The 26515-nt window shown below is 36.6% G+C and overlaps 1 protein-coding gene and 1 pseudogene across 6 annotated transcripts in view; one reads left to right on the forward strand and one right to left on the reverse strand.

Annotated features, from left to right (window-relative positions):
* Positions 1-26515, reverse strand: part of LMLN (leishmanolysin like peptidase) — a 114813-nt gene that overhangs the window by 56163 nt on the left and 32135 nt on the right. For 5 of the 6 annotated variants that reach the window (XM_073894757.1, XM_073894770.1, XM_025875662.2 and 2 more), the window contains 5 exons: positions 26169-26245; positions 13687-13797; positions 5508-5640; positions 3548-3707; positions 1046-1176 (listed from right to left, as the gene is read on the reverse strand). In XM_073894757.1, coding sequence (XP_073750858.1) covers positions 1046-1176; positions 3548-3707; positions 5508-5640; positions 13687-13797; positions 26169-26245 — 612 coding nt within the window. The remainder of the gene's footprint in view (positions 1-1045; positions 1177-3547; positions 3708-5507; positions 5641-13686; positions 13798-26168; positions 26246-26515) is intronic. The other variant, XM_073894779.1, reaches the window with a different exon arrangement.
* LOC112827244 (thioredoxin domain-containing protein 9 pseudogene) lies at positions 9928-11194 on the forward strand (annotated as a pseudogene).

Genomic DNA, 26515 nt, shown 5'->3' on the forward strand with positions numbered 1-26515 from the left:
TGTCAGATTATAGCTGCAAAGTATTTATTTTGAATTGTCTTTGTAAGATTTCAAAGATAACTGAATTGGATAATATGTGAATTATATCTCAATAAAGCTGTTACCAAAAAAAGTTAATTTTATAAGTAACTTTAAAAGTAATAATTAAATTCCCAGCTACAGAAGTCCATTTAGACCTTGCAGCTGAAATGGTACAAAGAATTCTTATTTTTCCATTCTCAGGATCACACTTTCCTCCTGGATATCCATTAGTAGAGTACGTAATACTCTTTAAGTTGGATGCTCCTAAGTTACAGAATGCCTCTATCTTAAGTTTTTTCTTTTTAAGATATTATTTATTTATTTATTTGATGGGGAGAGAGAGTGACAGAGCGAGAGCACAGCAGGGGGAGCAGCAGTCAGAGGGAGAAGCAGTTTCCCTGCTCAGCAGGGTTCCTGCTGAGCAGGGAGCCCGATGCAGGTGCTTGATCATGACCTGAGCGGGGCAGACGCTTAATCAACTGAGTCACCCAGGTGCCCCTCTTAATAAGTTTTTAATAAGGTGATGCAGTCATTTAAAATCAGATGTGCAAATGAGACAATTAAGAAAAAAGTAGTTTGCTACCTTTGGATTTCAAATTATAAAGGAGAAAACCTATTATTAATCTGTAGTTGATCTATTAATTCTTAAATCCATGCTGCTTTCCTCAGATCTTATGAAATAAAATTGCAAATTTTTTCCATTACAAAGTAATATTTGTTCAAAAGCAAAATTACATATATTCCATTATTTCCTTGGGATATATGCCCAAAGTAAAATTACTATAAAATTTGCTGATACATAACAATTATATGATTTTTTAAACAAATGGAAAAAGGTAATTTCTCTCAAAGAAATGATATTTTCACAAAACATAAGCATCCAAATATTTACATAAATAAGTTAAAAGTATTAATCAGTATATTATATAAAAATATAAAACGTATTTTAAAATATAAAAACCATTGATAACAAGATAAAATTATATAATATTTGATAATAATTATTAACAATCTTATAGTTTACCTGATAACATCCACTCCCCCAGTCTGGGTAACTCAGCTTCCTCTCACACTTTTCCATGACAAATGCTGATTTCTGAATTAGACAAACTGAATGAGGTCCATACTTTTCAGCACCATAGTTTTTAAAACGATCTGAAGCAAACCAGAGAATTTCTCTTAAAAAAATTGACTTTTGCCTCAAAGAACAAGAAGCTGAAGCATTCCATTCTTATGGTTAAAAGTTGCTTTAAAGAAAGAAAATGTTTAATGGAAATTTTCCATTAAAAAAAAATCAAGAGAAATGGGCTCCAAAATCAAACTGGGTTCTCAATAAAGAACTTAGTTGGAGGAAATTATTGTATCAAAAACAGGAGATAAAACTGGGCCTGGGGGTGCCTGGGTGGCTCAGTCATTAAGTGTCTGCCTTCGGCTCAGGTCATGATCCCAGGGTCCTAGGATCAAGCCCCACATTGGGCTCCCTGCTTGGTGGGAAGCCTGCTTCTCCCTCTCCCACTCCCCCTGCTTGTGTTCCTGCTCTCCCTATCTCTCTCTCTGTCAAATAAATAAAATCTTTAAAAAAAAAAAAAACTGGGCCTAAAGTATCTAAATTAAATATATAGAGGAAATGGCATGAAGAATCATCTTTACTGGTAGTCTAAATAGGAGTCACCTCCCAGATGAAGCCAAGTGTCTTATCTAATGAAGGCTTTTTTGGGGTGCTGCAAAAAGTTTTTGCAAAGTTTTCTTGTACTTTCATCGTACGCTATCTCCTGGAGGTCCATACATAACATGCTGATCTAGTCTCAGACTGAGCACAAGCATGCGGAGGTATAAGGTGAATTAAATGACCTCTAAATAGCTAATGGACAAAGGAATGAGGCACTGAAGCCCTAGCAATAATTTGTTCTCTTTACACTTAATACAAGTAAGTTTCATCTTTTTTGAAAGCAGAGTTATTAAAGATAGGTATTTTATGTCAGTTTTGAAAAATCTTAATTATATAAGCAGAGAAAGAAAATGTAAAACAGAATAAAAGAGAACTTTTTTTATATTTATGAATACTTCAAAGTCCTTGAAAAACAAAGTGATCAGTGTCAAAAAAAGAAACGGGGGTGGTCAGTAAACTACAGCCCTCAGGCCAAATCCTGAAGGCTACCTGAAGGTTTTTATAAATAAAGTTTTATTGGAACATTGCCATTAATTTACACATTGTCTATAACTGCTTTCACACTGTAATGCAGAGTTCAGTAATTGCAACAGAGACCACATGACCCACCAAGTTTAAAATATTTACTATTTTTCTCAAAAAAAAATTACATTCTCTTTACAATAAACGTTTGTCAACTCCAGCTCTAAAACAATAAACTGTGATACTATATCGTTGGCAAACCCATAATTGACAGATCCCTGCATTTCTTGGCTTTAACATGGAACTGCTGAATAGTTATAAGTTTTTAGACATTTATTAAATAGGTGAGTGATGAAAGAAATGACTGTACAAATCCAGTTAAATCTACCAGGTTTAAAAACAAAAGGAAAAACCATTATGGAAATTTGAAATGTAAATAACAGAGTCTGTAATAAAGTATGGAATTGGGGCTAAAAAGGACCAGGTTTTGGGGTAACTGGAGGATGGACACTGGGGAGGGTATGTGTTGTAGTGAGCACTGGGTATTACATAAGGCTGACAAATCACAGACCTGTACCCCTGAAACAAATAATACATTATATGTTAATTAATTGAATTAAAAAAAAAAGACCAGGTTAGAAATTTTTATGACCACAGAGTGAAAAACTACCTATTGCTCTTTATTAACATATCAGATGTGATAAGTCTGTTTACAAAGGTGAATACCCATTATCATACTCTTTATGTGTATTAAAAGGGAATAAATAATATGGCACTATATCTTACTAGCCATGGGACAATAGTATTATTCTGATATCTGGAGAATGACATGTTACTTCTAAATTACATAAAATGCACACTCCTCAGAAGAGAAAAAAATAGGATACCTAATATGATTTAATAAAAAGAGCTCTACATTGGAGGATCTTACACTGGCACCAATTAATTGTATTACTAAGTGTCTCTTCGTTCACTTGTGAAATTCAATAATATGTTCTCTGTGTCTCTCATCAGGTTTTTAGAAGCATAAAATGAAATAAAAATGAAAACTGTTATGCAGATGCAAGGTACTACAAAAAAGTAGGGTGCACACATGTGCAAATGTATCTAAACAGCTAACAATCCTTGTCATGTGTCCTAGTTCTATGCATTTACTATGGGAATTTATTTAGTTCTCACAAGTACTCTATAAGATAGGTATTATTATCCCCTTGGCACAGAGGAGGAAATTGAGGCACAGAGAAGTTAAATTACCTCTAAAAAATGGATACCAGTGGAACCGTAATACAAATTCAGACAGTCTGGCTCCTGGGTCTGTGCCCTTAATCCCTATTTTATATTGCTGATATATAATTTTAATATACACAGAACATTTCATTTCACTAGACTACTAACCTGGTTGATTTTCCAATATTCTACAATCTGAGCTGCGCTGATATTCACCACTTAAATGCCAACTGAATTCCTGACTGAAAGGGCAGTAGTCAGCAATTTCTACTGAACCACCATAATAAGGCAAATCTTCTGTAGGTACTCCACTTAGTTCATCGAAGTACTACAAAAAAAAATTATTAGGAAGACAGGAAAGTAAGAAACATTCTATATAATAAAAACAAAGTCCACAAGCAATTTATAGCAACCCTCTAATGCTACGTAATATAAAAAAGATATCAGTGTACTTTTCTTCATATATAATAGAATATAAAGACAGTAATATACTACCTGAGGGCTATTTCAAGGTTGTTGTAGTTTTAGAAATAAGCAAGGTAAGTATATTCAAGCTTTTTACTAGATGACAAATTTGACTAGTGTTTTAAAAAGATGAATAGGAAGAGTTTTAAGAGTTGACAAAACATAAAACTGATCCAGAGAATTAAGATATTTTAAATATAATGTACTTCAAGTGTTTTAGAAGACTTAATTTACGTGTTGTTTTGACAAACTTGAAAAAAATAAAACTGTGATAATATGAATGAGATCGTATATATAAAATACTTTGAGGGGTACCTGGGTGGCTCAGTCGGTTAAGTGTCTACCTTCGGCTCGGGTCATGATTTTGGGGTTCTGCACAAGAGGGATGTGCTTCTCCCTCTCTCTTCCCCCTCTTTGCCTCCCCCTGCCCACACTCCCTCTGCCTCCCCCCGCCCCTGCTCATGCACACTCTCTCTAATAAATAAATAAAATCTTTAAAAAAATACTTTGAATACCAAAGGAATAAGGCACCAGATAAATTTTAAAGATTTCACATTTATACCAACTCCCTGAATTATATTACTATGCCTAGAAATATAGTTGCCATCTTATGGTATCTGAAGCATTCAGTGGGATCATAAACATAATGCAGGAAGTTCAAAATTCAGCAGCAATCATTTTATTTTTATTTATTTATTTAAAGATTTTATTTGTTTGACAGAGAGAGATAGAACGAGAGAGGGAACACAAGCAGGGGTAGCGGGAGAGGGAAAAGCAGGCTTCCCATGGAGAAGGGAGCCCGATGCGGGGCTCGATCCCAAGACCTGGGATCATGACCTGAGCCGAAGGCAGACGCTTAACGACTGAGCCACCCAGGTGCCCCAGCAGCAATCATTTTAAATTATCTTCTGAGATCACACTTCTGATTACAGAATCCTTTGTAAATGGCAGGCAGAACTGAGGCGTTTTAGAGATGGTTACTGCAACAACAAACTTAAAGTTCCAATCAGAGACTCAGACTGAATGTGTGGGACCATTTCCTTCACCTTTTTTTTTTTTTTTTTTTTTTTAGAGAGAGAGAGAAGAGGGGCAGATAGAGACGGAGAGAGAGACTCTTAAGCAGGCTCCATGCCCAGTGTGGAGCGCAATGCTGGGCTGTATCTCAGGACTCTGAGATCATGACCTGAGCTGAAATTGAGTCTGATGCTTAACTGACTGAGCCACACAGGCGCCCCTCCTTCACCTTTTAGATCCCATGTGTCAAACCTTTATAAAGTAGAACTTCCAAGACTTTTAATTAATTGGATTAGAGTAGCTCAGTTATTTTCTTTGAAGAACCTTGTTCTTCTGTGTAAATTAGAGGAAATTAAACATGAAGACTTTGGAAACGATTAGAAAAAAAATACAAACCACTTAAAAATAGATCCAATAAATATTCTAAATGCTTTTTACCATTACTACAAGGCATTGCTAGATATTAATTGTTGTTGATTAGCACACTGGCTTTAAAGAATTGTAAGAATTCTTCATTTTTTTCTAACTTATGGAAAACGTAAGTTTCATAAGTTGAAAAACTTAAGAGAATTCACTCTTCTAATTCAAAATGGAGACTTCTCTTTAAAAAGTTGAGTTGATTTCTACAATTGCCCAAAACAAGTGTTACCTGGTACTCTTGAGGTAAAGGTTTTGAAAACTTCTGCAAATTACACACTGCAACTGCTCTCTGGTCCTGTCTGCAAGTTAACTGCAATGGATTACTTCTGAGTGTGTCACAGAAAGGGCTCAGCATCTGCCTCCTGCACACAAAGATAAACACCATGGTATCAAACTCTAAAGAAAATATAACAAATCCATTTTAGGGCTTGTCTTTTCTATTATCATTTCAGTATACTTAAATAGCTTAATACTAAATGTTGAATCAGGTTATGAAGTTATTTTTTTAAATTAATTAATTTTTAAAAAGATTTTATTTATCTGACAGAGAGAGAGAGAGAGCACAAGCAGGGGGAGTGGCAGGCAGAGGGAGAGGGAGAAGCAGACTCCCCGCCGAACAGAGAGCCTGATGCGGGGCTCGATCCCAGGACCTCAGGATCATGACCCAAGCCAAAGGCAGACACTTAACCAACTGAGCCACCCAGGCGCCCCTGAAGTTATTTTTAAAAGTGTAGAAAGAAATGCTTAACATAGATATGAACGATTAATGCTACGTGCACTGTAACTTTATTCCACCATTATTAAACACAATTCTATTTATCTCTTTCTCTCCACTTTTGCCAGTAAAATGGAGTTCTGCAGGCCTGATGTGCATGATAAAGACAAATAATGAAATTCCTGATACTGCTTGGAAATGCAAATCTTCATAATCAATATAATGGAGTCTCAGAAAGAGATGGAGATGATACCCTTCTCTCCTAAAGCTACAAAGAGTGAATTTTTTCTATGCCATAATATAATTCAAAGACTCTTGTTTGACACTTTGTTAAACTGAACACATTCACAAGACATCCTGCTTTCATGTGCAAAATGAAGATTGTGTGAATACTCCTAATTATTACAAGTTGTTCTGTTCTGTTAAACTTAATCTTGAAAGTACAATTTGGAAAAAGATGTCTTGTAATTTTCCAAAGACGTTGGAATCTATTGCATTGTTCCGTAAAAATAATCTTCAAATTAGTTGCCTTATTGGTAATTATAATACAAATTATATTAATGTCATAACAGTAATGTTATAAATGAAATTTCAGTATTCTTAAACAATATAAATCCTGTTAAGATTGGTTACCAAATCGTAATAGGATTACTGCTATTTTTCCTCTTCTCCCACATGCTTTTTGGGGAAAAAAGCCTAGGTTAGATTTCTTATTTTAAGGAAAATTGATACTTGCTTCATTTAAGTTAACAAATATAGCAATAAAACATTTTTAGGGGAATTATAGCTTCTTGAGATAAAATGTGTAAAAGACCTACCACAGTCTTTGGTAAATGTGAAGCAGCACAGTGTAATAGGAAAGCAAAGGTCTATAAATCTTCACACAGGCTTGGTTTCAAATACCAGCTTATTTGATATTTGATATTGACTTAATTTTCCTGAGCTTCAACTATAAAGCACTCGGTGTCTAGCACATACAAGTTACTCAATAAATGTTATTTCACTTTTATAAAATCTTTATATAAGGCAATTTTATAACTTTCTATGATAAAGTTTCCAATGTATATGACCAGTAGTTCTTATTAAGTCACTTTCTTGATACCATGAAATTCATTTCCTTTTTCTTTAAAATAAAACAATACATAATATTTACCTTAAATTAATTAAAATGAGTTTTGCCTAAATGGATAAAGAGGAGTAAGGAACTTAAAAAGTACCAATTTAAAAAGTTCCAAAGTTAGAGCTGTTCAAGATTCATGGCATATAATTCTACAGCAGTTTGGCCTAATAGAACTTTCTGCAATGTGCTGTCCAATATGTGTAATCATATAGTGGCTCTTAACCACTTGAAATGTGACTAGTGCAACTGAGGAACTGAATTTTAAATTTCATTTAACTTTAATTAATTTAAATATAAATTTATATAGCCACAGGTGGCTAGTGGTACCATAGAAAGAACCTTATTTTGTGTGTACATAGATTCAAATGATTCCAGTGAGTAAGGCTCTGCCTTCGCTCAACTGTTCTCTCCTCACACCAGTCACCCAACAATGAAGAAAGGAGAGGTGTCACACCTGAAGTTAAGCACCGGCCCCTGAGCTCAATAATGGTCATACTGGAATCTAAGATAACTCAGGGATATAGCCAGACTGGGCCTATGGTACTAGAAGTTGGCTTCTGTGCTATAAGGACTTTTGGACGTCGATGTTTCAAAAGTGGGACATTTGAATGCTTATGACAGGGATTAACAAACTTCAATTTTTGAGTCAAATCCTGCCCATAACTGCTTTTTTGGTTTCTATGTTTCTCCTACAACTGTTTTTATAAATAAAGTATTACTGGAACATGGCCATGCCCATTCATCTTGTCTAGAGCTGCTCATGATGTATGAAAGCAGAGTTGAGTAGTTGTAACAGAGACTATTATGACTGAAAAACTAGGAAGAGGAGTTAGGTAATAATGCACCACTTGTCTCAAAACATAGAACCTTATTTTGTGTACACAAAATATTTGCTAATTGGCCCTTTACAGAAAAGTTTGCCAACCTCTGGCTTATGGCTAAAAGGAGAGAATTCAGGAGACCAACAGTTTTAGTTTTGAAGAATGGAGAAGAGGAAATTCCCTTCTGTTTTTGGTTTTAGGTGATCCTATAATCAGGACCTAAAGCAGAAGAGAGTTGCAGCTGTTAAAAGAAAAAAATCTCTAAGCTCTTGCAGCTGCAATGTTAATTACATACTTCCTTTAACACAGTGCAACAGCAGTTCCCAAACTCTGCAGCAAAGTGAATTTTAGGGATCCCTAAAAACAATACCAATGTCTGGTTCCCACTTCCAGACATTCTGATTTAATTGGGATGGGCTGTAATGTGGGTATGGAGATTTTAAAAAATCTCTAAATGATTCTAATGCACAGCAAAATTTGGGAAGTACTATGCTAGCAGACCAAGTTGTAGTGCTGGATAGAACTAGCTGCCCCCAAAGTGGCTGCAGGTGCTTCCTGATACTGTTTATTAGCAGCTCTTTTGGCAGGATTATAACTCAGATGTCAGACTCCTTAGTAGAAACTGACTTAAACTGCTTCGAGACCTAACCCAGGGGAGAAAAGATATGAATAACATCTTCACAAGAAGTACCTGTGATTTAGTGGACAAGGCACTGGACTTGGAAAGAGAGAAGCTAAAGTCCCTCATCAGTTATATGACTCTAGGCAAGTCACTTGTCTCAAACTTCTTAATTATCAGTAAAATGAACCACATACTGAAATTTGTGGGACACAGCTAAAGAAATGCTGAGAGGGAAATTTATAGTGTTAAATACATCTGTTAGAAAGATATAACATCTCAAATCAATAATCAAGAACCTAGAGAGAGAAAAATAAAACAAATACAAGCATAAGGAAGGCTATAATAAATAGAAATTAATAAATTAGAAAACAGAAAAAGACATCAATGAAACAAAAAGCTAGCTCTTTAAAAAGATCAATGATGCTGACAAACTCTGCTAGAGAGCAAAACTGAAAAAGAAATGGAGAAGATGCAAATTACCAAGATCAGGAATGGTACGGGATCTCACTACACACTTTACAGACATTAAAACAATAGTAAGGAACTACTACAAACTATTCTGTACACATAAATCTAGTAACTTAGACAAAATGGACAAATACCTCAATGACACAAATTACCACAATTCATCCAATATGAAATATCAATAGCTCTGTAAATATTAAGGAAGTTGAATTAATACTTTAGAAATTCCTGAAAGAGAAATCTACATTCCTAGACAGTTTCACTGGAGAATTCTACCAAATACTTAAAGAAGAATCAACACCAATTGTACACAAATTCCTCCAGAAAATAGAAGAGGTGCAAATACTTCCCAATTCATTTTATGAAGTTAATATTACCCTGATACAAAAAACCAAGACAGTACAAAAAAGAAACAAAGGGAGTACCATATTCTTCATGAATATGTACAGAAAAATCCATAATAAAGTATTAGTACATGGATTTCAGCAATATGTAGAAATAATTATATACCATGACTAAGTGGGGCTTATTCTAGCAGTGCAGGGCTGGTTTAATATTTGAAAACCAATCAGTGTAATCCATCATATTAACAGGCTAAAAAAAAAAAAAAATCACATGATTTTATCAACCAAAGCTGAAAAAGCATTTGGCAAAAGTCAACATCCATTCATGATAAAAACTCTCAAAAAAATAGTAAAAGAGGGGAACTTCAACTTGAAAAGGAGCATCTACAAAATACCTACAACTAACATTATACTTAGCGGTGAAAAACTAAATGTTCCCCCCTCCATTGTGCCCATGGATTAAAAAACTCAACAGAGCTAAGATGTCAATTCTCCTAAAATTGATATATAGGTTTAACACAGTTCATAGAAAAATCCCAGCAAAATTTTTTTGTAGGGCAGCTGCTGCGAGGGTGAAGCCGGAGTGGACTTTCTGGAGCACTTAGTTCCTCACTTCTCAGGTGTCACCGAGAGCTCAGCACCAAGGCTGAACTACACCATTTAGAAGAATGGAAGCTAATGCATCTGTTGACATGTTTTCAAAAGTTCTGGAAAATCAGTTGCTTCAGACTACCAAACTAGTAGAAGAACATTTGGATTCTGAAATTCAGAAACTGGACCAGATGGATGAGGATGAATTGGAACGCCTCAAAGAAAAGAGACTTGAGGCACTAAGAAGAGCGCAACAGCAGAAACAAGAATGGCTTTCAAAAGGACATGGGGAATACAGAGAAATCCCTAGTGAGAGAGACTTTTTTCAAGAAGTCAAGGAGAGTAAAAAAGTGGTTTGCCATTTCTACAGAGACTCCACATTCAGGTGTAAAATATTAGACCGACATTTGGTGATATTGTCTAAGAAACATCTTGAGACCAAATTTCTGAAGCTGAATGTGGAAAAAGCACCTTTCCTTTGTGAGAGACTGCGTATCAAAGTCATTCTCACACTAGCACTGGTAAAAGATGGAAAAACACAAGATTATGTGGTTGGATTTACTGACCTAGGAAATACAGATGACTTCACCACAGAAACTTTAGAATGGAGGCTGGGTTGTTCCGATATTCTCAGTTACAGTGGAAATTTAATGGAGCCACCATTTCAGAGCCAAAAGAAATTTGGAACAAACTTCACAAAGCTGGAAAAGAAAACTATCCGAGGGAAGAAATATGATTCAGACTCTGATGATGATTAGAAATTAGTTACAATTCTTTGTAAATTGTCTTTTTATTTCTGCTTACTTCAGAATTAGATGTGTTTTCTAAATCCTGTTGGTTTTTATACATTGGTCATCTAATGGTCATGTTCTAGAGTTTTGTACAGTTTCATCACACTGAAAGACATCTTCAATATTTTCTGTGTGGCACTCATGTTTAAGTTGAGGAAAACTTCTGAGTTCTTAAATTATCCAGCAAGGGTCTGGATTCTCTATTTTTGAGATTGATTTTTATCACAATATGATTCCTACGTCTTTATACCATTCACAGTTGTGTTTTTAATCTACTGGATTGAAAATAGGAATTCAGCAAACTATTCCAGGACTAATTCTTACACAGCATTATTTACTTTATACAGCAGGTCAAACAACATTTACTGGTGTAACAGACTCACTTGTAAATGAATTATAAACAGTCTTTACTTCTGGAATATATTTAACTATTAAAGAACTGCCTATTCTGTAAAAAAAAAAAATTTTTTTTTGTAGACAAGGTTATTCTGAAATTTGTATGAAAGGCAAAGGAACTAGAAGAGCTAAGATGATTTTGAAAAAAGAATAAAGTGGGAAGAATCAGTTTACCCACTTTTAACACATAGTATAGCTACAGTAATCAAGGACTGTGTAGTATTAGTGGAGTGACACACACATAGATCAATGGAGCAGAGGAACACAGAAACAGACCCATATAAATACACCCAACTGATTCTTTGATAAATATAAGAAAGCAAGTCAATAAAAGAAAGACAGCCTTTTCAGTAAACAGTGCTGGAGCAACTGGACATCCATACACACAAAAAATGAACCTTGACCTAAGTCTCCCACTTTATACAAAAATTAATTCAAAATGGATCCCAGACTGCAATATAGAACCTAAAGCAATTAAATTTTTGAAAAAAAAATACAAGAATATCTTTGAGATTTAGGACTTCGCCATTCACTTGACATTGAAAGTATGTCTCAGAAAAGGACATACTGATAGTTTCGACTTCACCAAAGTTAAAAACTTTTGCTCTACAAAAGACCCTATTAAGAGAATAAAAAGAAAAGTTATGGATTAGGAGAAAATGTGTGCAAACCACATATCCGACAAAGGACTAGTATTTAGAATATATATAAAGAACTTTCAAAAATCAACAGTAAAAAAAAAAAGCAAACAATGCAATTAGAAAACTGGCATAAGACATGAAGAGATATCAAAGAGGATATATAGACATCAAATAAGCACATGAAAAGATATTCAACATCATTAGCCATTAGGGAAATGCAAAGTAAAACCACAGTGAGATATCACCTTATCTTTCAGAATAACTAAAATAAAAAATAGTGACAACATCAAATGCTGACAAGGATGTGGAGAAACTGTCATCACTCATACATTGCCGGTAGAATATAAAATGGTATAGCCATTCTGGAAGAGGTCAGCAGTTTCTTAGAGAACTAAACTTGCAACTACCATATGACCCAGCAATTGCACTCCTTGGCATTTATCTTGGAGAAATGAAGATTTATGTTCACACAAAAACCTGTACACAAATGTTTACAGCAGCTTTATTCATAATAGCCCCAAACTGGAAACAACCTAGATATCCTCCAACATGTGAATGCTTAGGGTGCCTGGGTGGCTCAGTCCATTAAGCAGCTGCCTTCAGCTCAGGTCATGATCCCAGGGTCTTGGGATGAGTCCTGCATCAGGCTCCCTGTTCAGCGGGGAGTCTGTTTCTCCCTCTACCCCTGCCCCCTGCTTGTGATCTTTCTCTCTCACTCTTTCAAATAAATAAAATCTTTACAACAACACAAAACATGTGAATGCTTAAACAAACTGCTACATTCATATCATGGAATATTATTCAGCCATTAACTTGAGCAAACTACTGATATACATGACCCAGAAAATTATTTGGAGTGAAAAAAGCCAATCACAAAAGGTTATATACAGAATGAATCAATTTATATAACATTCTTTAAATGGCAAAATTATAGAAATGAAAAACGGATTAGTGCTTTCCAGGGGCTTAAGAGGGGCTGGAGTGGGAGGGAAGTGGGTATGTTATAAAATGGCAACATGAAGGATTCTTGTGGTAACTGAAATGTTCTGTATCTGATCATATCAATGTCAATATCCTGGCTGTGTTATTGTACAGTTTTTACAAGATGTTACCAATCAAGAAAACTGGATAAAGTATACATGGAATCTGTATATTTCTTCAAACCTGCATGTGAATCTATAATTATCTCAAAATAAGCAGGGGGGAGTGGCAGGCAGAGGGAGAAGCAGGCTCCCTGCTGAGCAAAGAGCCCAATGCAGGACTCGATCCCAGGACCCTAGGATCACGACCTGAGCCAAAGGCAGCTGCTTAACTAAATGAGCCACCCAGGCATCCTAAAGTGTGAGGCTCTTGATCCCAGGGTTATGAGTTCGAGCTCCACATTGGGCATAGAGCTTACTTAAAAAAAAAAGAAAAAAAATATGCATAAACATATGAATGTGTGGGTATGTGTATCCCCCAAACTTGAAGAATGTATTTTTAAAAAGTTTGCTAGGTGATTCTGATATTCATCCAGATTTGAGAACCATTATTCAAAAGCATCTTCATGTTTTTAGATACTCAATCAACAGGTGTATCTATGTTTATGGGTGTATTCTCTGAAGAAAACAGTAAGAATGACAGAATATGCAAAAATTTTATAGTATACAATTTATTAATTATAAACTGAACAGAAATGCTTAGGGCTCTGGCTCCCACATTGTAGATTTGTTTCGTATATCATTTAAAACAATATGTAGCTACTTATTATATTACCATACATTACTGTACATTACTGTACATTTTGAAATTGAACTGTTCAGACCATATTTTCAAAATAGTGACATTTTAGGTTCAGGAATAAAGAACAATAGCAGAAATCAACTGTGTTATCAAAGATATAATGAGGAAATGTGTTCTTACTTTTGTTTCTGCTGGTCAATCCAGAATTTACAGCTCTTCCTGACGAAGTCACAGCCCATTCCTCGGCCCCAGTCTAACTTCTCGGCCATACTATAATTAGCCTTATACCAGCTGTGGAAATAATTCAAATAAAGCACGTATTACTGTCATTTTAAAAACAATTCCAGCATACCAATTACAAATCTCAACAATGAGCAAACTAGGACCTCAAGATAGAGGAGCATTTACAAGCAAAGCCCTCGTACATGGGAACTGCTGCACATAATCACCGTAGCAAGGACTGGGAAACTTGTCTTATGCTGAGGGTACTTTCATATTTGAAAAAAAAAAAAATCAAAACCAAAATATGTTGTCACTGTAATTTTCAAACATGACAGAAGTCACAGAGTAGAAAGTGGTTAAGGTGTGAGATAAAGGGATTAAGGGCCAAAGAAACAAAAAGAGAATGAAAGAAAAAGACAAGGTAGTAAACTGAGGAAGAAATAGTGGAATTACTAGTTGGATAAATGTTACCTAATCTTGATTCAGTTGGCCCTAGTTTCTTGCTTCTCTGGCCTTGAATTTGTGATATTCCATCAACACAGGTTCTGTTTGTGACTAAAAATTACACCATTATAATAAGACATATGAATACTATGTCTAATACTTTAAAGATGTTCTAATTTCAGAAAAAAAACACATTTATTTGGTTTCCTGGCAAATTTAATCAAAGCCTAGGAGCCTACTTTTATTAGTTTTTCTTCTTTTTTTTTTTTAAGATTTTATTTATTTATTTGAGAGCAAGAGAACAGAAGCAGGGGGAGTGGCAGAGGGAAAGGGAGAAGCTGGCTCCCCACTGAGTGGGGAGCCAGATGCAGCACTCAATCCCAGGACCCTGGGATCATGACCTAAGCTGAAGGCACATGCTTAACCCACTGAGGCAGGTGCCCCTTTCTTCTTTATTCTTAATAACAAGATTAGTTTACAAAAACTGTAAAATTATAAAAAATAGTTTCTTACCTTTTAAAAAAAGTATTTTATTTACTTATTTATGTATTTGAGAGAGAGCAAGTGAGTGCACACATGCACACCAGGGGTTGGAGTGGGGGGGGAGAATCTCAAGCGGACTTGGTGTGAGCCCGATGTGGGGCTCAATCTCATGCCCCTGAGATCATAACCTAGTTGAAACCAAGAGTCGATGCTTAACTGACTGAGCCACCCAGGCACCCCAGTTTCTAACCTTTTCGTATTGTATCTTATCCCTTTAACATTACCAAAACAGTAAATAAAAACATAGGCTCAAACGCCAAGGGAATGATGAGAATTATTTCCTCCATTCCAGCCACCCTCCCACAAAATCAAACACAAATAGAAATATGATACATCTTCAAAACCTTTTTTAATTTTTATTTTTTTTTCAAGATTTTATTTATTTATTTCAAAGAGAGAGATCAGGAGCAGGGGGAGAAGGAGAAGGAGAGGCAGACGCTCCCTGAGCAGGGAGTCCGACGCAGGGCTCCATCCCAGGACCCTGGGATCATGACCTGAGCCAAAGACGGATGTTTAACTGACTGAGCCACCCAGGCGCCCCCTCAAAACCTTCTCCTTTTTTTTTTTTTTAAAGGATAGAACTCTCTGAGAAACTGAAGACATAATCTCAGCACTCCAATAACCAAAATGCCAGCAACCTCTGCAGCTATAACGTGACTTATGTTAATCAGCTAACATAGTTATCACAGCAGGTCAAGTTGTCCAGATAGTAACAGATGCCCTCAGTATTGCACATCAGCAGTCATTTTAGTGGTGCCTAGGTTAGGCAGTCCTTCTCCCTATGGATGAAATGTAAAGTAGTTAAGATTCCCTTGGGAATTACCATATCTAGAATGGGTTGAGTGCAGAGCATAGTATCAGCACTATATCACTCAGTCACCAGCTAGGCACTCCAGCTACATTTCTTGAAACCTTCCCAATACCTTCTTTGCAGCTCTTCCTATGCTATGAGTCAATAGTTATTAAGCACTTCTTATTTGGTAGGCACTTTAATGATAAGGCTACACCAGTGAATAAACAGACACAGTTCCTTCCCTCATGAAGATTATAATCTAGTGGGGAAGACAGATGTTTAAAAAAAAATTACAACGGGGATGAATGCTACAGAGGTTAAGTATAAGGTGCTAATAGCAGCACATTAATAGGAAAATCTAAGTTAGTCTGGGGAATTAGGAAAGATTTGTTTGAGGAAGTAACTCTAAGCTAAACCCGAAGGATGAGCAGGAGTTGGCTGAGGGAGCAGGGAAAGCACTGGAAACAGAGTTTTCTTAGTGGCATTAGAGGGTTGTGAAATCAATTTACTGTATCTTAACATTTATCTCTCTTTCTTTTAAAATCAATACAATCGAAAAAAAAACTGCATTGTTGGTAGTAAGATAAATATATTTCTGTGAACTTTGGTTCAGTTTCGTATACAAAAGCTAATACCTGAGTTGGCACCTACATGTGCCTAACAGTTTACTACGGACTTTACATGTATTAACTCATTAAAGGCTCACAAAACTCTATGAGGTAGGTTTCACATTTTACCCTTATTTTACAGATGAGAGAACTCAGGGAAAGATATAGCAAGTAGCAAAGATGGGATTTAAATCTAGGGTTCTGGCTTCAATGTCAGTGTGCTTTATAAAAAAATTGAGATACAATTTATATCCTATAAAATTCACCCTTATAATGTGTATAATTCAATGTTTTTAGTATATTCACAGGGTTGTACAACCATTACCACTACAGGCATATCTCATTTTCTTGCATTCCACTTTATTACACTTTCCAGATACTGCCTTTTTTGGTTACAAATTGAAGGTTTGTGGCAACCCTGTGTCGAGCAAGTCTATTGGCACCATTTTTCCCAACAGCATTTGCTAACTTCCTGTCTTTCTATCACACACTGGTAATTTTCACAATATTTTGAACGTTTTCATGATTATTATATTTGAAATGGTGATCTGTGATCAGCGATATTTCATGTTACTATTATAATTGTTTTGGGGCACCAGGAACCACACCTATACAATAAATGTTGTGTGTATTCTGACTGCTCCACTGACTGTTCCCCATCTCTCTCCCTTTCCTCAGGCCTCCCCTATTACCTGAGACACAACAATATTGAAATTAGGCCAATTAATACCCTACGAGTAATTGACTTTTGAGTCTTATTACTTAAGAAATACATCTGATAGGCTGTAGCAGCCATAGACAGCGATTCCGCAGATGGATCCTGGCAAAGGAAGTTGAAAACCTTTTGGAAAGGATTCACCATTCTAGATGCCGCCATTAAGAACATTTGTGATTCATGGGAAGAAGTCAAAAATAGCAACATCAGCAGGAGTCTGGTAGATGTTGATTCCAACCTTCGTGGATGACTTTGAGGGTCCAAGACTCCAGGGGAGGAAGTAAGTACAGATATGGGGGAAACAGCAAGAAAACTAGAATTAGAAGTGGAGCCTAAAGATGTGACTGAATTGCTGCAATCTCATGATAAAACTTGAACGGATGAGGAGTTGCTTCTTATGGATGAAGACAGAAAGTAGTTTATTGAGATGGAAACTACTCCTGGTACAGATGCTGTGAAGACTGTTGAAAGGACAACAAAGGATTTAGAGTATGACATAAACTAGGTTGATGAAGCAGTGGCAGGGTTTGAGAGGATTAGTTCCAATTCTGAAAAAAAAAATCCTACTGTGGGTAAAATGCTACCAAACAGCATTGCATGCTACAGAGAAGTCATTCATGAAAGGAAGAGTCAAATAGTGTGACAAACTTCATTGTCTTCTTTTAAGAAATTATAACAACCACCCCAACCTTTACCTCCCACCACCCTCATCAGCCAGCAGCAATCAACATCAAGGCAAGACCCTCCACCAGGAAAAAGGTTATGACTTGCAGAAAGTTCAGTTAATAGTTAGCATTTTTGAGTAATAAAGTATTTTTTTTTAAGATTTTTAGTAATCTTTACATCCAAGGTGGAGCTCGAACTTATAACCCAGAGATCAAGTGTCTCATGCTCTACTAACTGAATCAGCCAGGCGCCCAAGCAATAAAGTATTTTTAAAGATTTGATTTATTTTATCTTATTTTATTTTTTTAATTTTGAGAGAGAGAGAATAGCATGAGCAGGGAGGAGAAGCAGAGGAAGAGGGAGAGAGAATCCAAAGCTGACTCTGCGCTGAGCATGGAGCCTGAGTGGGACTTGATCCCACCACCGCAAGATCATGACCTGAGCCTAAATCAAGAGTCAGATGCTTAACCAACCAAGCCACCTAGGCAACCCATATTTTAAAATTATGGTATGTACATTGTAGGGTGCCTGGCTGGTTCAGTCAGTACAGCATGCTACTCTTTATCTCAGGGTCATGAGTTCAAGCCCTACACTGGGTGTAGAGATTATTTAAAAAAAAAAGAAAAGGTATATACATTGTTTTTTTAGACATAATGCTATTGCACACTTAACAGACTACAATATAGTATAATGATAACTTTTATATGCCCTGGGAAACAAAAAAAAATTCATTTGATATGCTTTAGTCCAGTGGTCCGGAGCCAAACCTAATATTTCTCTAAGGCATACCTATATCTAATTTCAGAATATTTTCATCACCCCTCAAAAAACTATGTCCCCACTAGTAATCACTAATCATTACTCGTGATCTCAGGGTCGTGAGATCAAGCCCCATGTCAGGTTCTCTGCCCAACGTGGAGTCTGCTTCAGATTCTCTCTCCCTTTCCCTTTGCCCCTCCTGCTCATGCTCTCTCTCTCTAAAATAAATAAATTAAAAAAAAGAGAGAGAGATACTAAACTGTCTCCCAAAGTGGCTGTACCATTTTGCATTCCCACCAACAATGAATGAGAGTTCCTGTTGCTCCACGTCTTTAGCAGCATTTGGTGTTGTCTGTGTTCTAGATTTCGGCCATTCTAATGGGTGTGTAGTAGTATCTCATTGTTATTTTAATTTGCATTTCCCTGATGACATTTTTCTCCCTGCTTTTTCTTTAATACGGTTGCCATCTTCCATGATATATTATTAGATGCCTTCTTAATAGCATCTAATCTACTTTTTTGTTGCACCAGAGAGTATCCTAGGATAGAACTCTTATTACCACTCATGTTCACAAAGTACTGTTCTTAAGTACAATACAGCTAACTCATGGTTTGGCCATAATTAATGGGTAGTGTTTTTTTGTAAAAATGGATTAATGCACACATCCAAACCACATTAAATTTTCAACTTAAGAGTTCACACATAGTCTATTTCCTTCCTACAGTTGCTATCACTCCAAACCGTAGTTTTGAAATCCAAGAAGTGGGAAGAATGTCTTTCTGTTGCTGATGCTTCTTTCTTTTTTCCTTCCTTCCTATCTCTTTCCTCTCCCCATTTTATTCCTTCCTCCCTTCCTTTTTTCTTTCTAAATAAGAAGATGAAAAGAAATGGTTTATTGAGGAAATCAAAATCTAGTAAACATCAAAAACTTAAGAGTAGTCACAAGCTCTTTTTTTTTTTTTAAAGATTTTATTTATTTATTTACTTATTTGACAGAGAGAGGGAGAAAGAGAGAGTACAACCAGGGGGGAGCAGCAGAAGGAGGGGGAGAAGCAGCCCCCCCTCCCCCACTGAGCAAAGAGCCTGATGCAGGACTCAATCCCAGGACTGTGGAATCATAACCTGAGCCAAAGGCAGACGCTTAACCAACTGAGCCATCCAGGTGCCCTATAAACTCTTTTTGTAATGATGTTAAAATTACTGACAAAATGTTTTTGTCATTAAATAAAACATGGAGCATCTTTTTTTTTTTTTTGGAAGATTTTATTTATTTATTTGTTAGAGAGAGAGAGAGCACAAGCAGGGGGAGCGGCAGGCAGAGGGAGAGGGAGAAGCAGGCTCCCTGCTGAGCAGGGAGCCCGATGTGGGACTCGATCCTAGGACCCTGGGATCATGACCTGAATCGAAGGCAGTCGCTTAATCCACTGAGCCACCCAGGTGCCCTGAGCATCTTTTCATATGCTTATCTATATACCTTTTTCGGTGAAGGGTCTGTACAGATCTTTGCTAATGTTTAATTGGGTTGTTCATTTTCCTATTGTTGAGTTTTAAGACTTTTGTTTTAAAAAAGATTTTATTTATTTGTCAGAGAGAGAGAGAGAGAGAGGGAGCACAAGCAGGGAGAATGCAGGCAGAGGGAGAAGCAGGCTCCCCTCTGAGCAAGGAGCCCGATGTGGGACTCAATCCCAGGACTCTGGGATCATGATCTAAGCTGAAGGCAGACGCTCAACTGACCGAGCCACCCAGGCATCCCTTTAGTTTTAAGATTTTTTTAAATATATATTTGGGTAATAGTCTTTTATCAGATGTGCCTTTTACAAATATATTCTCCCTGTCTGTAGCATGTCTCTTCATTCTCTTGACTTCGTTCCTTTTTGTGGCTGAATAATATTCCTTTGTATGTATATACCACATTTCGTTTATCCATTCATCAGCTGATGAACATTTGGGCTATTCCTACTTTTTGATTATGAGTAAAGTTTCTGTGAATATTCATGTACAGGTTTTTGTGTGGACATGTTTTCAATTCTTTTAGATAGACAACTGGGAGTAAACTTGCTAGATCATATGGTAAATCTGCTTAACTATTTGAGGAACTACCAATCTGTTTTCCAAAGTGGCTGGATCATTTTACATTCCCCCTAGCAGTATATGAGTTCCAATTTTCCCACATCCTCATCAGTATATGCAACTGTCTTTTTTATTACAGCCATCCTAGTGGGTGTGAAATTAGTATCTCATTGTAATTTTGATTTGCATTTCCCTAAGGACTAATGATGCTGAGAATCATTTCATGTGCTTACTAGCCATTTTTCTGTATCTTCTTTGGAGAAATATCTATTCAAATCCTTCACCTATTTTTAAATCAGGTTGCTTTTTTTATTGTTGAGTTATAAGAGTTCTTTATATTTTCTGGGTACTAGATGTTTATCACATAGATGATTTGCAAATATTTTCTCACATTTTGTGAGTTGTCTTTTCATTTTCTTGATAGTAAACTTTGAAGCACAAAAGTTTTTAATTTTGATGAAGTCTAATCTATCTAATATTTCTTTGGTTCCTTATGCTTTCATTATCATATTTAAGAAATCACTGCTGGGCGCCTGGGTAGCTCAGTTGGTTAAGCGACTGCCTTCGGCTCAGGTCATGATCCTGGAGTCCCTGGATCAAGTCCCGCATCGGGCTCCCTGCTCAGCGGGGAGTCTGCTTCTCCCTCTGACCCTCCCCCCTCTCATGTGCTCTCTCTCTCATTCTCTCTGTCTCAAATAAATAAATAAAATCTTTAAAAAAAAAAAAGAAATCACTGCTGGGGCACCTTGGTAACTCAGTTGGTTAAGTGTCTGCCTTTGGCTCAGGTCATGATCTCAGAGTCCTGGTATTGAGCCCTGTGTCAGGGAGCTCAGCAGGGAGTCTCCTGGTACCTCTCCCTCTGCCTCTCCCCACCCCTTGCATGCGCTCTCTCTCTCTCTCAAATAAATAAATAAAATCTTTTAAAAAGAATCACTGCTGGGGCACCTGGGTGGCTCAATAGGTTAAGTGTCTGCCTTTGGCTCAGGTCATGATCCCAGGGTCCTGGGATCAAGCCCCGCATCAGGCTCCCTACTCAGTGGGGAATCTGCTTCTCCTCCCTCTGCCACTCCCTCTGCTTGAGCTCTCTCTCTCTCAAATAAATAAAATCTTAAAAAAAAATCACTGCTTACCCCAATATCATGAAGATTAACACCTAGGATTCTAAGAATTTTTAAATTTAAATTCAATTATTTAATATATACTGTATTTTTAGTTTCAAAGGTAGGATTCAGTGATTCATTAGTCTTATATAATACCCAGTGCTCATTACATCACATACCCTCCTTAATGTCCATCACCCAGTTGCCCCATCCTGCCCCCCTCCATTCCAGCAACGCTGTTTGTTTCCTATGATTAAGAGTCTCTTACGGTTTGTCTCCCTCTCTGATTTCATCTTGTTTTATTTCTTCCTCTCTTCCCCTATGATCCTTTGTTTTGTTTCTTAAATTTCACATATCAGTGAGATCATATGATAATTGTCTTTCTCGGATTGACTTATTTTCCTTAGCATAATAACCTTTAGTTCTACCCATGTCATTGCCAATGGCAAGATTTCATTTTTTGATGGCTGAGTAGTATTCCATTGTATATATACACCACATGTTCTTTATCCATTCATCCGATGATGGACATCTGGGCTCTTCCCATAGTTTGGCTATTATGGACACTGCTGCTAAAAATATTGTGGTGCAGGTGCCCCTTCAGGTCACTACATGTGTACCTTTGGGGTAAATACCTAGTAGTGCAATTGCTGGGTCATAGGGTAGCTCTATTTTCAACTTTTTTGAGGAACCTCCATACTGAGTTCCAGAGTGGCTGCACCAGCTTGCATTCCCACCAGCAGTGTAAGAGGGTTTCCCTTTCTCTGCATCCTTGCCAACATCTGTTGTTTCCTGACTTGTTAATTTTAGCCATTCTAACTGGTGTGAGGTGGTATCCCATTGTGGTTTTGATTTGTATTTTCCTTATGCTGAGTGATATTGAGCACTGTTTCATGTGTCTGTCGGCCATTTGTAGGTCTTCTTTTTTTTTTAATTTTTTCATTTGTATGTCTTCTGCCCATTTCTTGATTGGATTATTTGCTCTTTGTGATCCATTCATTCTTGAGTAGGATGCTCTTTAGCCTCCATGTATTTGAGTTCTTTCCAAATTTCCTCTTGTGATTGAATTCAAGTTTCAAAACAATGTGGTCTGAAAATATGCAGGGAATGATCCCAATCTTTTGGTACAGGCTAAGACATGATTTGTGACCCAGTAAGTGATCTATTCTGGAGAATGTTCCATGTGCACTCAAGAAGAATGTATATTCTGTTGCTTTAGGATGGAATGCTCTGAATATATCTGTGAAGTCCATCTGGTCCAGTATGTTATTCAAAGCCTTTATTTCCTTGTTGACCTTCTGCTTAGATGATCTGTCCATTGCAGTGAGTGTGGTGTTGAAGTCCCCTACTATTATTGTATTACTATCAATGTGTTTCTTTAATTTTGTTATTAATTGGTTTATATAATTGGCTGCTCCCATGTTAGGGGCATAAATATTTATAACTGTTAGATTTTCTTGTTGGACAGCCCCTTTAATTCTGATAATAGTGTCCTTCCTCTCTTATTACAATCTTTGGTTTAAAATCTAATTTGTCTGATATAAGGATTGCTACCCCAGCTTTCTTTTGATGTCCATTAGCATGATGGTTTTCCATCCCCCTCACTTTCAATCTGGATGTGTCTTTAGGTTTAAAAAGAGTCTCCTGCAGACAGCATACTGATGGGTCTTGCTTTTTTATTCAATCTGATATCCTGTGTCTTTTGATTGGGGTATTTAGCCCATTTACATTCAGAGTAACTACTGAAAGATACGAATTTAGTGTCACTGTATTACCTGTAAAGTCACTGTTTCTGTATATCGTCTCTGTTCCTTTCTGGTCTATGTTACTTTTCGGCTCACTCCTCACTTAAAGGATCCCTCTTAATATTTTTTGCAGGGCTGGCTTAGTGATCACAAATTCTTTTAGTTTCTGTTTGTCCTGGAAGCTTTTTATCTCTCCTTCCATTTTCAATGACAGCCTTGCTGAATAAAGTATCCTTGATTGCATATTTTTCTCATATAGCACCCTGAATATATCATGCCAGTCCTTTCTGGCCTGCCAGGTCTCTGTAGATAGGTCTGCTGCCAGTCTAATGTGTCTACCCTGGTAGGTTATGGACCTCTTAATTTGAGCTGCTTTCAGGATATTCCCTTTTCTCTGAGATTTGCAAGTTTCACTATTATATGTCAAGGTGTTAACCTATTTTTACTGATTTTGAGTGGATTCTCTGTACCTCCTGGACTTGAATGCCTGTTTCCTTCCCTAGATTAGGGAAGTTCTCAGCTATAATTTGCTCCAATATACCTTCTGCGCCCCCCCCTTTCCTCTTCTTCTGGGATCCCAATTATTTTAATATTGTTTTGCTTTATGGTATCACTTCTCTCTCAAATTCTCCCCTTGTTATCCAGTAGTTGTTTATCTCTCTTTTTCTCAGCTTCTTTATTCTCCATCATTTTGTCTTCTGTATCACTAATTCTCTCTTCTGCCTCATTTATCCTAGCAGAGACTCCATTTTTTATTGCATCTCATTAATAGCCTTTTTTATTTCGACTTGATTAGATTTTAGTTCTTTTATTTCTCCAGAAAGGGATTTTCTAGTGTCTTCTATCCTTTTTTCAAGCCCATCTAGTATCTTTATAATTGTTATTCTGAACTCTAGTTTCGACATCTTATTTATGTCCATACTGATTAGGTCCCTGGCAGTCAGTACTGCCTCTTGTTTGCTTTTTTTTTTTAAGGTGAATTTTTCCATCTTGTCATTCTTGCAGAAAGTGGTCACTTTTCGGGCGCCTGGGTGGCTCAGTTGGTTAAGCGACTGCCTTCGGCTCAGGTCATGATCCTGGAGTCCCGGGATCGAGTCCCACATTGGGCTCCCTGCTCAGCAGGGAGTCTGCTTCTCCCTCTGACCCTCTTCCCTCTTGTGCTCTCTATCTCTCATTCTCTCTCAAATAAATAAATAAAAAATCTTTAAAAAAAAAGAAAGTGGTCACTTTTCTATTTGTAGAATTGCAGCAATTCTTTTCTTAGATCTCCAGCTGAGTTCGTAGGTGTTCAGAATGATTTGATAGCTATCTAGCTGAACTCCTGGAACAAAACTAAGGTCTCTTACTCCTCTGCCATCTTGGACTCTTTGATTCTAAGAGTTTTATAGTTTTGGTCTTATATTTAGGTCTTTGATCCATTTTGAGGTAATCTTCGTATATCATATGTAGTAGGGGTTTATTCTTTTGCACGTGGATATCCAGTTGTCCCAGCACCATTTGTTGAAAAAAATATTCTTTCATCATAGAATGGTCTTAGTACCCCTATCAATGTCTTTGCTCTTAACCATTATATATGTATGTGTGTACTTTGGTCATGATATGTATCTTTCTTACTGTGTAAGATGGTATACGAACAAAAACTTCTAAAGAACACTTGTGAAAAGACTTTGGGCAATAGAAAGGACCATTTAAAATGCAGTGAGACAGATAAGAAAAAACTACTATAGTAATCCAGGTAAAAGATAATGGCAGTGGTGACCAAAAAAGTAGAGAGACTCCAGGGATACTGAAAAGCTAAAAATCACCGAAGACTTTTGATTGATTGGATGTAAGAGGTGGGAAGAGGGAGTTGTCAAGGATGATTCCCAGGTTTCTGGATGGATAAATAATAATGTTTTTTACTGAGAAAAGCAACTTAGTTAACCTACACCTAAGTCTTATGGATTTATGAAAACTAATTTCCATGTCTATAACTTTAAAATACTGCCAGATATTTAGAAACATCTGGCCATGTTACTGTTGTGTTGCCCCAGAAAAAGTAAAAATGCTATAAAAATCACCAGTGCCATGATTTCACTAGTGACTCACATACTCACAGTGTTTCTGTAACATACTGGTATCTTAAAGAAACTAGCATTGTTTATAAAAGGGCTATAAATAGGTTGTTAAACAGAGCAGCAGGATCACTTTTGTTGGCCATTGCTTGACCAAAAGTAAATGGGAAAGAGTTATAATGGTATTACAAGAAATCCAGTGTTTTCTTCTTTCTTTTCAAAAATATGAATTTCCCAACTTGCTCCACTAAAAGTTATGAGAAGCAATGATAACCTAAGTAGCAATGAACATGGTGCCTAGGTTGTGGGTTTTTGTTTTGTTTTGTTTTATTTTTAGGTAGGCTCCATGCCCAGCATGGAGCCCAACATGGGGATCTATTCTCCACTAAATGCAACCAGTGATCCTTGGAAGATTGGCTGATGCCCAGATCTAGGATAGGGTGTATGCCCATCAGCCTGGCACATCCAAAAAAAAGGAAGGAAGGAAGCTATCAAAAACTAGTGAGTCTCGTCAAAAGGACTCAGGAGCCCACAGAGAAAAAGACTCCCATTGGAATCATTTAAAAAACAGTATTCTACTGCTTTACCAGAAAGTTCTACTGCTTTATAAACCAGGAATCTACACATCATCAATTTCATTTACAACTTTAAAAACTTGTTTAGATTAGTCTTTCCTTTATATTAGCATGGTCTCTATTCATTAGAAAATAAATCTTACAATGCCTGGAATTTTGATCTATTCATTATACCTCAGGGCCTCAAAGATTTACTGAATGAATAAATGGAGTTGGTACAGGTGAAGATAGTTAACTGCACAAAATTCAAATATTTTACTTCAGTGTAAAATATATTTTCTTAAGCTAATATTCATTTCATCTTAATATTAACTTAATACTTTCATTTTAATAAACAATGCATATAATATTCTCACAGCTGTCTTACCCAGTATCTTCCATTAATGCCAGAGTGATTCGAGAGAAGACTCGGTTCTGGGTGTGAGAGCCAGTCATTGCTTCATTCTGAAAATCAACAGATTTTAAATTAGAAGACTAGGCCTCCTGAAACTCCCAATAATTTCCATGATTACTTTGATGTATATGTAAAATGTCTCAAGTGTGAGGCTGACTTATTCACTTAAAGTAGTGAAATACATAAGCCTTCTTTAAAATGACAACAACGAAGCTTAAAGAAAGATCTGCTTTCTGCCTTAAACAAAACAATTTCCTACAATAGCAGACAATCAGCATTTAGAACTCTGATGAAAATGAAGATAAATATATGGAAACAGA

Source organism: Callorhinus ursinus, unplaced genomic scaffold, assembly GCF_003265705.2.
Source record: "Callorhinus ursinus isolate GAN/ISIS: 27379988/994484 unplaced genomic scaffold, GSC_fseal_2.0 scaffold1, whole genome shotgun sequence".
NCBI lineage: Eukaryota > Metazoa > Chordata > Mammalia > Carnivora > Otariidae > Callorhinus > Callorhinus ursinus.